General features: G+C 40.3%; 1 protein-coding gene across 1 annotated transcript in view; it reads left to right on the top strand.

Moving 5' to 3' along the window:
* Positions 1–15,797, top strand: part of SOCS7 (suppressor of cytokine signaling 7) — a 40,271-nt gene that overhangs the window by 3,196 nt on the left and 21,278 nt on the right. The window contains exons 2-7 of the mRNA XM_036756464.1: positions 7,275–7,339; positions 10,142–10,246; positions 10,721–10,822; positions 11,714–11,844; positions 12,569–12,737; positions 15,218–15,346. Coding sequence (XP_036612359.1) covers positions 7,275–7,339; positions 10,142–10,246; positions 10,721–10,822; positions 11,714–11,844; positions 12,569–12,737; positions 15,218–15,346 — 701 coding nt within the window. The remainder of the gene's footprint in view (positions 1–7,274; positions 7,340–10,141; positions 10,247–10,720; positions 10,823–11,713; positions 11,845–12,568; positions 12,738–15,217; positions 15,347–15,797) is intronic.

Genomic DNA, 15,797 nt, shown 5'->3' with positions numbered 1-15,797 from the left:
TATGCAATGGCCATTTGGTGAGAGTGCTGACTTGGTTGTCTGGATTCAAGATGCCCATTTGAATTCCAACATCAGTATGGTAACCTTGGGCAAGTTCCTACCTCCTTTGTGTGCCCCTTTTCCCATCTCTAAAATGAGAGACTGATCTCAGCCCCAACATCTTGTGCTGTTTGGAAGAAAAGCTAAGGATATGATTGCAGTAGAAGTTAAGTCCTTTTTAAGTGCTTGGCTGTGGTGCTGCTTGTCATATTTCCCATAGCTTATGATGTGCCAGTCTTGCTGGCAGCCTCACAGCTGTGAGAGACTTGTTAAAGTCTGTTCCTGGTAGCTATGATTTCTATAGATCTCACTAGCCCAACTCTCAATACAGCCTTGTTAGGGGAAGGAAAGTAAGGTTATGGTTCTTTGAGACCTGGTAGAGATCAAACACCTGAACCTCTAGCCAAAGGGTAGATGTTTTGTTTCCCTATTTGGTGGCTGCAGTTAATTATGGGCCTGTGCTTTCATTGGGGCATAGTTTGGCTTTTTACTAACCTCTGGGTATGTTTGCTGGTATCTTTTCATTCCTCATTCTTTCCACCCCCTCCCCTCTTACTTCTCTTACAGAAACTGACCGTAATGCAGCTACCACAAGCCATTTCACCTGGCTTAGCACTTCTTTTAATATCCTGGCACTGAGTATCAACTTTAGTTCTTTTTAAATGCCTTCAAAACCGCTGCATGGTTTTACCCCCTTGCATTCTGAGACCTTTGTGTTTAGGTTCAGTGTCTGCTTAGCGAACACAGTTCGAGTGAAGAAAGAAATGGACTCCACTAGCTCATCAAATTTCATTCCAAGGAATCAGGCTAGGAGTTATAACACAAATATTGGAATGGGAACAACAAAGCTACCACATATGGCCTAAGTTTGGATGGAACATTGTTTCAGAAAAGCCGGAGAAATGCCCTAATCCATTTAGTTGTGTTGAAATGGTTGCCCTTTGGATTTGGAAGAAGGAGGGTGGCATCGCTTAATATCATGTTAGCCTCATTCTACCCTTTTCTGGCCTTCCTAAATTACCTTCCAGATACAAACACATTTGGAATCTGGTGCCATGTGTTCCTGTGCGTTCTTCTAGGCTGAATTCCTTTGGGAACTAGTTGATGCCATTTTTGACAGTCCCCATAATCATGAAATTGAGGTGGAGGGTGGGTAGAGATGGCATAATTACGATACTTTTCTTTTTATATGTTTGAGGAAGAGATGCTGATCTGTCTTGGTAACAGTTTGGGGCCGTGCTGTCATGAAGAGATCTGCAAATTTATGAAACCTTCATGTTTCCTTGCAGGAGTCATTGTCCAAGGGTTATTTCTGAACTCCATAATGACATTCCAAATAATTTGACTCTTCACTTGCAAAGCTTGTCATTTTGGTTCTATCATCCTGTTGATCCTAAAGCTGTTTTCTGATCTCCATTATGGTTATCATCCCCCTTTAGAGCTTGATATATGACTTCAGGAAGTTCTCTCCATGTTTGTCTATAAGTCTTAAGGTTTTTCACACCCAGAAATGACACACACCCTTACTTGAGGACTCTAAACTTTGACCCTTTCTATTTGATTTTCCTTGAAAGTTCCATCATTGGGTGCCTGGAGTTGGTTCATGAGAATAGTTTCTGAAAATGACCTTGCTGCGTAGAGGCCTTTGTATTGGAATTGAAAATGAACTCCAGGATTTTTGTGCCTTTTTGTGTGGCTTTTCTCTCTTTGCACTCCTAATTTCATAAGGGATCAAGATTTTTATTGTTATAAACTTGAAAAGTATAAACAAACATTTTCATATGCATGAACAGGAGAAAAAAGAGGATTGTATACGAAACTATGACTCCCTTTCACATACAACTTTTTAAAAAGTATATATTAAATTTAACCCAGTGATGCCAAAACTGCCCCTTGTGTCTCTTCTGACTCTCCAGATTTCTTTCTTCACCATGGATACCTTCCCAACTTCAACTCCTTTCACTTTTCTTTTATGGATTGTCTTTCCCTTAAATTAGAATCTTTCATACATTATAATAGGTCCTTGAGGTCTAGGACTTTCATTTTCCTTGTATTTGTATTCTTTGCGCTTAGCACGGTGCTTGGCACTTAATAAATACTTATTGACTTATCTTTTTTTTTTTGGAGGGGGGATGGCAGGGCAATTGGGGTTAAGTGACTTGCCCAAGGTCACACAGCTAGTAAATGTGTCAAGGGTCTGAGGCCGCATTTGAACTCAGGTACTCCTGACTCCAGGGCCAGTGCTCTACTCACTGTGCCACCTAGCTGCCCCCTTGACTTATCTTCATATCCTTCTGAACTTCATTCTGTGTATTTTTTGAAAGAATGTTTCATTGATACTTTTTTTTTAGTCATCACTAAAGGTCTTTCCTTCCCCCTGTAAAACCCCCAAATCTCTTTTAGCATAAGTAGAATCAAGCAAAACAAATTCACACATTGGTCCTGGCTGAAAATGTATTCTTCTTAATATTCTTTTGCTGCACCTTTAGTCCATCACCTCTATGCCAAGAGGTGAAAGAACATGTTTCATTAGAATCTTCTGAAGTCCTGATTAATCATTGATCAGAGTTCTTATTTCTTTCAGTTGTGGTTCCTGTGTGGTGTTGTATAGATCGTTCTCCTGGTTCTGATTACTTTACAATAGTATTCATACAAGTCTTCTAGTTTTCTCTGAATTCATCTTATTCATAATTTCTTATGTCCTAATAATATTTCACTGTATATGCATAATATATTCATCTCTTCCTCAGTTGATAGACGTTCCCTTCATTTCCAGTTTCTTATTCCAAAAATTTTTGTGTCGTATAAATATCTTTGTACATATGGATGGATCCTTTCTTTTCCCCTTTGATCTCTTTGGAGTATTTGGGCCAAATGGTATGCACAATTTAGTAACTTTAGGTATAGTTACAGATTGCTTTCCTGAATGGTTAGATCAATCCACAGCTTGCACCACTGCATACTTTGCCCTCTCAAAGCCCTTCCCAACTATTTTAATTTTCCTTTTTTTTTTTTTCATTTTCACCCAGCTGGGTGTAAGATGGAACCTCAGAATTTTAACCTGCATTTCTCGTACTAATGTTTTGAATCATATTTTCATATAGTTGTTAATAGCTTACTTCTCTTCTTTTGAGAACTATTTTCTCATATCCTTTTGTAACCATTCCCTGTTTACCTTGGATATTAGACCTTTGCCAGAGAAGTTTGTTTCAAAGATGTTTTCCCAGTTCATCGTTTCTCTTTGAATTTTAATTGCCTTGATTTTGTTTGTATAAAACTTCGGACCAATTTGTCCATTTTATCTGATGAGATGCCCTTTATTCCTTCCTTGGTTAAGACCTCTTCCTCTAGTCACGTTTGTGAAAGGTATCTTCTTCAATTTGTTTCTCATATGACCTTTTATGTTTGGGTTCTGTTTCTGTTTGTAACATTGTGGTATATGGTATGAAACATTAATCTAAGCCTAATTTCTTCCAGATTGTTTTTCCATTTTCTCAGCAAGTAGTTTTGGTTGAAAATTGAATTCTCAACCTAGTAGCAGGAGTCCTTCTGTTTGTCAAACACTGTGCCACTATATTTGATTGCTTCTGGGTCTTGGGTATTTCATCCTTGCCATTGATCAACTTTTCTATTTTTTGGAGTCACCTATTTTTTAAGAGGGTATAAACACTTTAGAGAATATATGGATAGATGAGGAAATGAATGGAAGGTTAATGAAGCAGATTTGACTTTCACAGGTGACTTGTATTTAGCCATAGACAAAACTTTGCATTGGCTCACTCTATGTGATAGCATTGCTTTTCATCCTTGTTTAAAGCTATGACATGCCCATCAATTTGCTGTGGCAGTTAGTGATTTGGAGTGTGGAATCACCTTATAGTGCAGCTAGCCTACATCTGCTGAGTAGTATACCCAGAACTTTGTTAACTTCCATCTTGTCCAGCCAACTCATGTACTGCCCAACTGAATTCTCACAGGTGCCTGCTCCAGTCTCCTCTGTACATCCTTGATTCTCCCTACACTTTTTCTGTTGCTGGCAAGGACATTATGGCATTACAGTGCATCCTGACACATTGCTTAAATGACCTAGGGAAGTAATAGAGGGGGAGGGAATGATATGGACAGAAATGGTACATTTGTTGAAAGAGCCCCAACTAGGTTGCTGATACATTAATGGTGGTTCCCAAACCTGGTACATTTTGTCCAGGATGATCTTTGGGTGGTTTCCTGGAGACACATTGATTAGGAGGTGAATTTTTAGCCTCTCAGCCGTTTATACCTCCCCTAGCCGTGGATTCTCTGAATAAGGGAAGTCTATCAGGTGAAACTCTTTGGGGCTTTTGAGTGACTGAGCCTAGGCTTAAGTTCACATACTCTTTGTGTTCCATCCTTGTTGAATTCCAGATCCTAGAAATTACCCTCCTCCTCTTCCTCCTCTTGGTTTCTAAAATTCGGAGGTGAGAAGATAGCTGAAGTGAGAAGGCCTCCACAAGATGTGTGCATTTTGGGTACTGTCATTCCTCAGGGTTTGGCACTAAAGAGACTATAGTCTCCAGCACGGGCAGATGGCAGAGTAATGTAGTTTTCTTTGGAAAAAGGCAAATGGCCAAATGGCTGAGGTGTGAACCTTTTGAAAGGCCAATGCTTTAGGTTTTTGCTTACTGAATTTAATGTTGTGCCCCCAAGTTATTTTTAAAAAATCATTCTGGAAACTCTGTAGCGGACTTAAAGAGAGATGTCTATTCACTGGAGTTAAATCTTCTTTTAAGGAGGACTGCATGTTAGAATTGAGCTTCAGACAGCTATAGGCAACATGATAAGCACTGCGTATCTTTTCTTTTTTAATACAGCCAACGGAGTATGCAGGGGTGGGTTGTGCAGCATGTGCATCAAGTTAAGAGTATGTGTCTGTTCATAGCATGGATTGAGGTTACAGGGAAGAATTGAAGAGTAGCCAGGTTGTGGAAACTAGACATCTTCTAAGTTTTCCTCCCCAGGTCTTTACATTATGGCTATATTATTTTGTTTTGAAGATGTATGAGTAGTGACATCTGTTTTACGTTGGCTGGGATGGCTGTCCTGTAAAGGAGGCAAGGATGCTGTGGTCCTTTAGGTTGTACTCTATCAGGGTTGCTAGCAATACATCTATGTACATAGTGAAAGGTCATTGGAGTGGACAGGCACTGGCAGCTGTAGTGGGGGTTGAGTAAGAGGTGCTATTTGAGCTGACCTAAGAAGGAAACTTAGGGATTTCTTAGAATCCTTAGAGGTAAGGCAGAGGTGTATTCTAGGCATGGGGATCCATGCAAAGGCATAGAGATTGAAGATGGAATGTGTACGAAGAACAACAAGAAAGCTAGTCTGACTTTAACTGCGTTTGATCTTAGAGGTGATAGGGAGCCACTGGATTTTAAATAAGAGAGAAGCATGATTAGAAATGCACTTTAGAAAAAAATCACTTGGGCTGTTATGTGAAGAATGTGTGAGAGGGGAGAGACTTCAGTAAGGGAGACCAATTAGGAAGCTGTTGCAGAAGTCCAGGAGGTGGCAGTGGGTGTGATTAGAGAGAAGAGGACAGATGGAAGAGATGATATGGAGAAAGAATCACCAGGGTCTGTTACATGCAAAGCGCTGAGCTGGGTGCTGGAGATAATAAAAACAAAAAAGGAGGGGGAGGGACACCTGCCTTAAAGGAGCTTACTTCTTCAGCATGTGACTCTATAATTTATAATTATGACACTTCTGTAACTCTGTGTGTGTGTGTGTGTGTGTGTGTAAAATATAGTTTTCCTTTCAAAGAGATCTTGTTTTAGAGGGCCAGCATTAGAACCAGCTTAGATTTGGGAGTGAGCATTTAGGGGGGAAGGTAAGCTGACTTCTTTGGCTTTGCTGTTTTGAAACTTTAAATTCATCTGTTAACATGTATACATATAAGTATGCATATAAAATACATAAAATCAGTATAGGATATTTCTAGGCAGTAGGGAGCAACTGGGGGTATTCGGAAAAGGCTTCATTTAGAAGATTTCACTTAAGTAGAGACTTGAAGGAAACGAGAGTCTGAGGGGCAGAGATGAGCAAACCCATTCCAAGTATGAGTTCTCTTTATTAGAGTCTTCTGGAATATCCTAGTTTCTTATTGAGAACCTAGATCTAACTGAGGTATTACTATGAACTCATCTTTTCTGTGATGTTTCTCAGGAGAGAGTTTGTTTTCAGGTTGGTGCCCAGGAGGAACCCCAAGTTCTTCATTTTGTAAAGATATACTCTGGAGTAGAGGATAATGCTGATGGAGAGCCTTAATACCAGGAAAGTATTTGATAGAATAAGAGCAGGAAGGGTGGGGGAAAGATGTGGGTTAGAGGAGAAAAAATTCAGTCTAGAAATGGATTAATAATAGGCTTTTCTATTTCCTTCATTGATTTCGGAGAGGTGGAACATGTTTTCAGTGTGAGCCAATGATGGACTGATGATGGGACTTGACTAGATTCAAGAAAATGCCTATTGGGAGAAGTTAAAGGAAAGCATTGCATCTACTGGCACATGTCATCCTTAAGCAGTTCAGAGAGGACAGGAATCTGTCTCTTTAGGTTCTGGACTATGCCCAGCTCACTGTGGGAGCTCACTTGTTAATTGATGCTTAAGATTTTCAATTTGACTGTTCCCTGGGGTCTTTCTTGAGGGCTTGGAGACCTCCTGGTTTATTTGTGCAAAAGTAGTTGAGAACTACATGTGTCTTGTGTAGTACTGTACTCAAGTCTAAGCTCATTCCATGGGTATCTTTTAAGGCTTCCAATTCTAACAGCAGTCCCCAGTGGGAAAACCGATGCTATGCTCTGGCTTCCATTCAGGTTTGGAGCCTCTTTCTTGGCTCTCATATGAAAATCGACTCTGCATCTGATTCCTTCCTCCTGAAATGGATTTGCTAATTACCACTCAAGGTATTTTACTCTTTTAATGTGCTGGGGTATGGATAGAGATCCAGAGGGATTTCTTATTGCTTTGTAGGCTACTGAATTCTGAAGCCAAATCTGTTCAAAAAGCTGCTTAATTATTTTATTTCCCCACCTTTTAAATTTTAGGCTTTATTACAAGATTCTTACCAAAAGTGACTAGGGATTTCTTTTGTTTTTCAATGCATCTAAAATTAAGTTTTCCAATGAATTCAATGCACAGGCTTTCTTTCTCTCCCCTCATTCTTTTTTTTTTCTTTTTTTTTTTTTTTGCCCTCCCAGGAAACCCAGGTTGACAAGAACTCAAAGTGCCTTTTCTCCGGTCTCCTTCAGCCCCTTCTTCACAGGTAAGCCAGGTATACTTATCATTCTAGTCATTTCTGCTTTTACTGTCAGTATCTCTAAGTATCCCTCTCTTTCTTCCTACTGCCACCACCCTACCTCTGGCCTCCATCACTCCTCACCAAGACTGTCACGATAATCTCCTAATTAGTCCTCCTCTCTCAAGTTTCTCACCTCTTCAAAAATCTCTACTAGCTCCCTATAGCCTCTAGGACAAAATACAATCTCCTGTGTTGAATCCTTCAAAATCTGGCTCCAGCCTACCTTTCCAAGTTTATTGCACAGTACTGCACATCATGTGTTCTACAGTCTAGCTAACTCTGCTTTGTTGCTATTCCTTACATACAACATTCCATCTCCCGGCACCACACCTTTCTACAGGTTGATCCCCATATATATTCCGGAATATATTCCTTCCTCACCTCCACCTTCTAGATTCTCTAGTTCCATTCAAAGCTTAGCTCAGGCACCGCTTCTTTCATGAGGCCTTTCCTGATTTCCATGTCCCCAATGGCTAATACCATCCCTTCCCCCATGATCTTGTAGTTTCTTTGTATATATTTTCTTTCTCCTTATATGCATATATGTTGTTTCCCCTGAAAGAATGTAAACTCCATGAGGGCAGGGACCTTTTAATTTTTGTCTGTTTACAGTCAGTACTTAGCATAATATCGGTTAGGTGATGAGTAAACATTTGTTGATTGATTTCTGACAACCTAAAAGGAAGGGTGGATCTGAGATCTGCCACAGAAATGCCCTTCTGGGTCGGCCATGGAAAGGGTTATTGAGTATATTCTAGAATTTTAGGGCTGATTAAACCCCAAGAAGCTTGTAGCTAGAAGTAAAAGGCACTTGCCTATGATTAGGGAGCCCCTCCCCCCAATGAAGTGCATACATTCATTATTATAACATGAGGATTAAAGTAGGAATTGCCAATTTATATGACCACAGTGCAGAAAACAGCTGCTGGAAGGTCCTATAGTCCTAGAGCTATAGTATGAGCCAGCAAGACCTGCAAAACTCCAAGTACTGCCCAAACTAGATTAAAATGTAATGGGAAATGTTGGACAAAATAAATAAAAATACAACACATAAATTAATTTGTGGTTTTCTAAGTCAGTGTGGCCCATTATTTCTGTTTAAGTGTGACACCACTGTCCTGGAATATCCATGGATTAATTAGACTTAATTCAAGATTACGTAGTTGATTTTTTAAAGACTTCCAGTGAAGGGGATTATGTAGTCTTCATATGTTACTGTTCCTGTTTCTGACTACCTTTCAGCTGTTAAGGGGGTTCTTCTTTGTGTCCAGTGTAAGTCACTCCTATTGTATCTGTAGCAGAGAAAACTATTAGGAATCCAGGAAGGGATCTCTGGTGTGTCCTATGGGTAACAGCTTCCTGGTTTGTGTGCGGAGGCTCTCCAAAGAGGAGAAGCCTTTGTTTCTCATATTAAGATGATGGTGTTAAATGATAGGTGTTAAGATGATAGGGTTCTGTTTAAATAGGCTATAGTGAGGAATGGTCTTTATCAAAATAAAGCTATAAATTTTTGTGGTTTAGCACTTTGTATTGAGCTTTGGTGAGAAGGACTGACCAGGCAAAACCTTTTTGAAATTCCTCTTTTTGAAATGTCCTAGATTTTATACCTTTTCTTAGTATGGTGATATCCAGAAAATATCAGGACTGGATAGTAGGTTGTTTTCATATATATGTGACATGAGAAATGATGTCACATTGCCTCAAGCCCCAAATTAAATAATAGATGTTTCTTTCCAGTGATTAATTATTCCTTCCTTGAAGTTGAGAGTACTCAGATTTGTATGAGGCAAAGTGCTTGTGTTAGACTTCCAAAATTTTCTTGATTTCACATGCAACCTTGTAAAAAATGACTTGTATTTGCCATTCTGGATATTTTTGTTTTCATATCAGTAAGGTAGGTTGTTAACAGTTGGATTCTTGGTGACTGATTTGATTGTTATATGAAGCCACTTGGATCTCTCTGGCCTGTAAGGGGGTAGGGTGGGGGAGAAGGAGTTAATATAACACTCCTTCTATTTAATTCTGTTGATCCTGATAGAGGTGTTGACCACTGCTTCTGAGGGATTGATTTTTGTCTTCTGAATGAAACCAGCATCCTTTCACCAAGATCCTACTGAAGTGTTCTTGTAGCTGTTGTGACTTTTGACTGGAGTGACTATTAGGGTTGTAGATATGATTTTCAGCCTGTGTGGTTTTAGTTTTTCGGATTAGTCTGAGATTAAAAAAAGGCTGATGGCAAAGTGTTCTGTAAAAATCAGAGCCATCTAGAAGGAAATAATTGGCCGATGGCTTGGGATCTTTGCTTTTGTTACCCTTGCCAGTGTTTTTATTGCAAATTATTTTCCTGTCTCATTTTTCTTATAAACTTAAAGCAAGTGCCCTGCCTTATTTCCTAAGGCAGAACTTTTCAAGCTGATGCTTATTTGGCTAAGGAGTCTGTGAATATGAATTGTGATAAATAGGGTTTATGTGTATGTGTGTGTTTGTATATCTCCCTCTCCCAAGGTTAAATAAGTTATTGGCAGAACCTAGATTATGGATTCCTACATGTATGTCATTTCCCCAAATGCCTGTTCTGTGCTTAATATTCAAAATAGGTAACCAGGTTTAAAATATATTTTATTACTGTGCAGCGAAGACTTAAACCCTATAAAATAGGCTTTGGACTTTTCAAGAGTTGTGATCCATCCAGCCATTCCTTTGCTTGCTTTTTACCTTCAGTCTCTGCTTTCTGTAACATACTTGCTCCATGAATCAATCCCTCAGGTGAAACGGTGTCACTTGTGGACGTGGACATTTCTCAGCGAGGTCTGACCTCTCCACACCCTCCAACTCCCCCTCCTCCTCCACGAAGAAGCCTCAGCCTCCTAGGTACAGTGCTTCTCCCCTTCACTCTTTCCTGCCCTTTGGGAGGCGGGTGGAAGAAGTGCTCAAATGACAAGTTTGACTTTAGTAGGAGGCAAGTGAGCCTTGGATGGATTCCCAATATTGGCCTCCCTGGTTTCTTCCCTATGCTGTCTCCCTTCCTTTTCCTCCCTGAAGCTCTTGCGTGTTGTGCTACTATTTCTGCTGTATTGGCTCATTTTTTTATTTCTGTCCTTGGGTCTCCTGCCACTGAGCTGCTTTAGAAATAGAATCATTACTTTCCCAAACACATTCTACCCAAATCTCTCCCATTCTGCATTCAAATGCCAACCAGGTTAAGGTGGTTGCAGGGATCTGCCTTCAAAGGCAGGATGGAAGGATTAGCCTATATCGCTTTAAGGGGTATCCTATAGCTTGCTACCCCCACTGCTTACTCTGTTCTTCCATTTCTGAACTGCTTGCTTTTGTTCTCTCTTCTAGATGATATCAGTGGGACGCTGCCTACTTCTGTCCTAGTGGCTCCGATGGGGTCTTCCCTGCAGTCCTTTCCCTTGCCTCCACCTCCTCCGCCCCATGCCCCAGGTCAGCTTAGCTTTAGTGGCAAGACTTGAGAAAGTAGGGCATGTGGTATGATTAACCCTGGGTGAGGAAGGGGAGGGAATTTGGAGTGGGAGTGGGGGCTGGAGCCGGGGTTGAGTGGAAGAAGGGAGGGACTCTATTTGAAAAGTCTTAAACTATAAGAAAACTTGAGTCTTGCCCCCTTGGCTAGGCTAGACTACTAAGAGTGAGTCTGAGTTGTCCTTTCTTTAACATCTTTCTTTTGTGAGTGAATCAGATTTTATTAGAAATTGGGGTCCCCTTATTGAATTTTGCCCATTACTAGGAGTGACCAGTTTGTGGGCCTTGCATAGCTGCCCAAATCTTCTCTTGTAATAGTAGAAGGGCTTTATGAATAACTGGTCATGAATAGTACTGTGGTTTTTCTAAGCTTTTGGTTTTTACTGCAGCCTGGTAAATAAGTACCAAACATTTAGCAGCCAATACCCACTTTTACCAGCCTACTAGAAAATAAAATGAATGAATTAAACATTCTTTTCTACTTGCCTGGCATAAATTGTTACTCTCCCTGGGCAAGTAGGCCAGTGTCTATTTCCAAGGCTGTTTTACCTGGAACTTTACCTCGATGTGGGAGAAGTTGGAATCTGCTCTAGGCTGGTGAAGCCCCTGAAGTAGTCACCTTAGTCAGGTTAGTGAGTTGCTCCCTTGTTCCTCTGCTGGGGTAAAAGACCCCAGCCCATCTTCACTAGCCTTCACAGCTCACATAAGCCCACACAGCTTTCTTTTGGTCCATCCAGCTCTCTCCTGTTGCTTTGGCTTTTCCCTTTTCCAGCTTAGCCTCTAATGCTTTGCCCCACTGCCAGAAATTAATATCTGTTTTGGGGGAGTGAACAGATGACCTCTATTGCCCTGCAGATGCATTTCCCCGGATTGTTCCCATCCGAGCTACTGAATCCCTACATAACCAACCCACCCAGCACCTTCAATGTCCTCTCTACCGACCTGACTCTAGCAGCTTTGCAGCTAGCCTTCGGGAATTGGAGAAGGTAGGATTGTACTGGGGACCAGAGGTACCTTCCTTCCCATACTCCAATTCCATCCCCCACCACTGGGGTGCCTACTATTCCTTGGCCTTTCCAGCCTTTCCTTTAGGGCAGGGGTTCTTAACCATTTTTGTGTTAAAGACCCACTTAGCAGTCTAGTGAAGCCTAGAGACCTTGTCTAAGAAAGTGTTTTAAAATACATAAGATTGAAAAGGAAATCATTTATATGGAAATACAGTTATCAAAATATTAAAAAAAAATTCACAGACTCTAGATTAAGAACCCCTGCTTTAGGGGAAGGGATGGTTTTCTTTGCCCCATTTGCCTATAGTTAAAATATGGTCTACTCTTGTTAAGTCCAAGGAGAAGGAAAGGGTAATTAGATTGTTAATTCATAAAGATTTTGAATGGTAAAGAGACTCTTGTTTGGGGGTGGGAGAGAATTTACATAAGTAGCTGGATCACTTAGTCAAACTACTTGAGTTTACACCAACCAGTGTTCCTTAGTGCCTCTGGTCATGGAAATACTAGAATTATTCTCCTGTAACTGTAAAGGTCCAGAAAAACAATGGGCTTATTGTCAATTGCTGATAGGCAGGACTGTTCCCAATATATTTAGCCACTGGAATGTTTTGAGGGTGTATTTTTCTTTTGGTGGGTTGGATTGTTTTAGATAGTTTACTGTTTCTCAATTCTGTTAACCAAAAACCTGCTTTTGTCTTGGTAGTGTGGTTGGTATTGGGGACCTATGAACTGGGAAGATGCTGAAATGAAGCTGAAGGGGAAGCCAGATGGTTCCTTCTTGGTACGGGACAGCTCTGATCCCCGATACATCCTGAGCCTCAGCTTCCGATCCCAGGGCATCACACACCACACCAGAATGGAGCACTATAGAGGTAAGAGCAGATGACGTTCTTCTCTGAAGAGCCTTGGTGTCACAGTGTTTTAAGACTGGAAAGGACTCGAGAGATGATGTTGAGATCCACAGGAAAGAGCATCAGTGGTCAATGATCATTTTAATGCTTCCTGTAGATAGACCCTCGCACTAGAAATTCTAGTCAGGGAGAGAATATGTACTGCAGAGAAGTAGGAAACATGATCCCTGCCCTTGAGAAATTTATAGTCTGTTCAAGTTCTTTGCCATTACATGCCATTTTGCCCTAGGGTTTATAAACTTTGCTTTCAGTACTTCCTTTCAAGGTGTACTGCCTGGGGTAGCAGCTCATGACTAAGAATCTGAGTTGGTTCCCTTTATCCAGGTAGCCATCTTACTACCTTACTTAGAAAGGGGGGAACGAAAAGGGTGAGACTGCAGATAGGAAGAAACATGACAAAAGAGACTTCCATGAGGAGGAGGGTAGCAAATGTCAGTCTCTAGAATAAATGCTTGGAGGTGTGTGTATCTGTTTAAGGGTTTTCTAACTAAATTGTTTCATGAGTAGGGGGCACTGACCAAGATTGTTGGGGAGGCTTCCAGTAATGAGTAGCACTATAACCCTCTTGGTAAAAGGAAGACTTATTAGATAAATTCTCCAGTACTTTGGTTATAATTAAACTCAACATCTAGAGACATATCTGTCTCATATAAACTACGCGGATGTGCAAGTGGAGGTATTTTGCTCTGATCTCCTGGTTGTTCTGTTCTGAGCCTTCTTTGCATCTTCTTGTCTGTCAGCATAGTAATAAAAAAAGTCCTTTATGGTCAACTTTGAAGCCACTTAAACAGAAGTCCTCTTCAGGAGGAACTGAAGGTGGGTGAGCCCTTCAGGTGCCAAGCTCTCATAATCGGGTGATACTTAACTCATTTCCATAGTCCTGTTTGATTAGAAGTTGACTTGTTGGATTTTCTAAGGAAGTTGAATTTTCACTTTTTATTTGGTCTGTGCCCAAAAGCTTGTGGTGCTAATTGAGGTTTAGCCTTGGCAATAAGCCCTCTGTCATAATATCTGTATACTTTCCAAAGAAATGGGAGTGTACAGATCCTTTGAAGACATCACTTGATCACTTAAGGTCGTGATCTTAGCTTTTCGCTCTCTGTGTTTGGCCTAATGGAGCTCATCATGCCAGGCAAGACGTTCCTCTATACTCTTCTTGAGCACGTTCTTCTCTTCCCTTCTCCTTGCCTCATTCGGATGACATGGGTGGGGTCTGTGTCACTTTTGTGGTAGGGGTTGGTCATTTAGGTCAACATGAACTCTGTTCTTACTGTTCTCAAGTAGCCTGAGCTTCCACTTTAGGGCAGAAGGGAAGGAGGAGATAGGAATTTGATTCCAAAGACTTGGGAGTTAATTGGTGTAACTGTGGGGTCAGCCGCTACCTTTTTTCCAGCTGTTCTTAAAAAAAAAAAAAAAAAGGCAGAGTCAAGCATTTTGATAAACCAACGAAAATGACAAATGACTGGGCCACAGGAAAAGTGAAGAGGTAAATGTTTGACCTTCACGTTCCAGGTAGGGAAGATACCAGGAACAACCATTTTAAACACTTCTTCAGTTGCTTCTCCCCCCTTCTTTCCCCCCAGGTGCTTTTCTTTCTGGAATCAATAGAGTTTTTAATAGAAACTTTATGTAGCTTTTTAGGTACCAGTTTGCAGTATAACATTTGTCTCTCTTTTTAAAGAAACTCCTTAAATAGTGAGTCATCCTTTCTGTGATCAGTATCACTTTTTAGGCCAGAACCTTTTGGATACTACTGAGTCTTGCTTTTAAAAAACAAATATCAAGAATGTTCACCTTCCTTCTTTTCATTAGGATCCTAAAGTCTTGAGAGTAAATCTTGATAATGTGCTAGGACTGGGGAATCTATGAGGAGAGAGAAGATTGCAAGTTAACAGCTTTCTGTCTTGTCTATTTCTTGCTTAACACAAAAAGAAAAGTGAGATCCCCAAAGGTTTAACTTGTTGATTTTTTTAGTGTCACTATCTTTACCACTGTTTTAGTTATTTATTTGATGAATGGGTTCCCTAGTGTCCTATAGTGAAAGGTATAGTCTAAAAATGAATTTTGAATGGAGAAACAGTTAGGAACCTTTCCAGAGGATACCTTTTGGAGGTGATTCAGTGCCTGGACTTAAGCTTTCAGAAATTGTGGAATATGTAGGTATTTCCAGAAACTTTTGTAATCTTCTGGTATCTTCATTTTATATCTGACTTGACTTAATCATCTTACTTAATACAGACTAGTTCAGTATTGGCATTAGAAGCAGTACCTTTTTTTTAATGTTGTGAGTAGAAACAGGGAGGTTTGGCATTCCACAGTTTTTTTTTTTTTGCCTTGTCAGATGTTACCATGAACCCAAAAAGGTTCAAGACTCAGGATTATGGTATAGAATACATCCTTACCTTCTTCTAATATGAGTTGTTTTCACTTTCCGATGAAAGGAACTTTCAGCCTCTGGTGTCACCCCAAGTTTGAGGACCGTTGCCAGTCAGTGGTGGAATTTATCAAGAGGGCCATTATGCACTCCAAGAATGGGAAGTTTCTCTATTTCTTAAGGTCAAGGGTTCCAGGTAAGATTTTTATGTCTTCTAACTGACTTGGATGTGATGTCCTACTTTAGGCTATTATTTTTGTTTTTTAAATTTTTACTTATTTATTATTAACATTTTTTTAAAATTTTGCATTCCAAATTCTCTTCCTCCTCCCTACTCCTTCCCTACCTATTAAGAAGACAAGCAATATGATATCAATTATCATGTAAATTCATGCAAAATATATTTCCATATCAGCCATGTTGCACTCAAAAATAAATGAAAAACAAGAAACATAGAGAGAGTGAAAAAAGTATGCTTCAGTCTACTCTAAGAGTTCATTAGTTCTCTCTCTAGAGGGTGGATAGCATTTTTCATCCTTGGTCCTTTGGAATTGCTTTGGATCATTGTATTGATCAGAGTAGCTAAGTCTTCCACAGTTGATCGTTGTTACAATATCGCTCTTACTGTGTACAGTGTTCTCCTGGTT

This window comes from Trichosurus vulpecula, chromosome 4 (assembly GCF_011100635.1).
Source record: "Trichosurus vulpecula isolate mTriVul1 chromosome 4, mTriVul1.pri, whole genome shotgun sequence".
Classification (NCBI taxonomy): domain Eukaryota; kingdom Metazoa; phylum Chordata; class Mammalia; order Diprotodontia; family Phalangeridae; genus Trichosurus; species Trichosurus vulpecula.
Note: the sequence above shows the minus strand (reverse complement) of the source record. Positions and strands in the feature narration are given on the sequence as shown.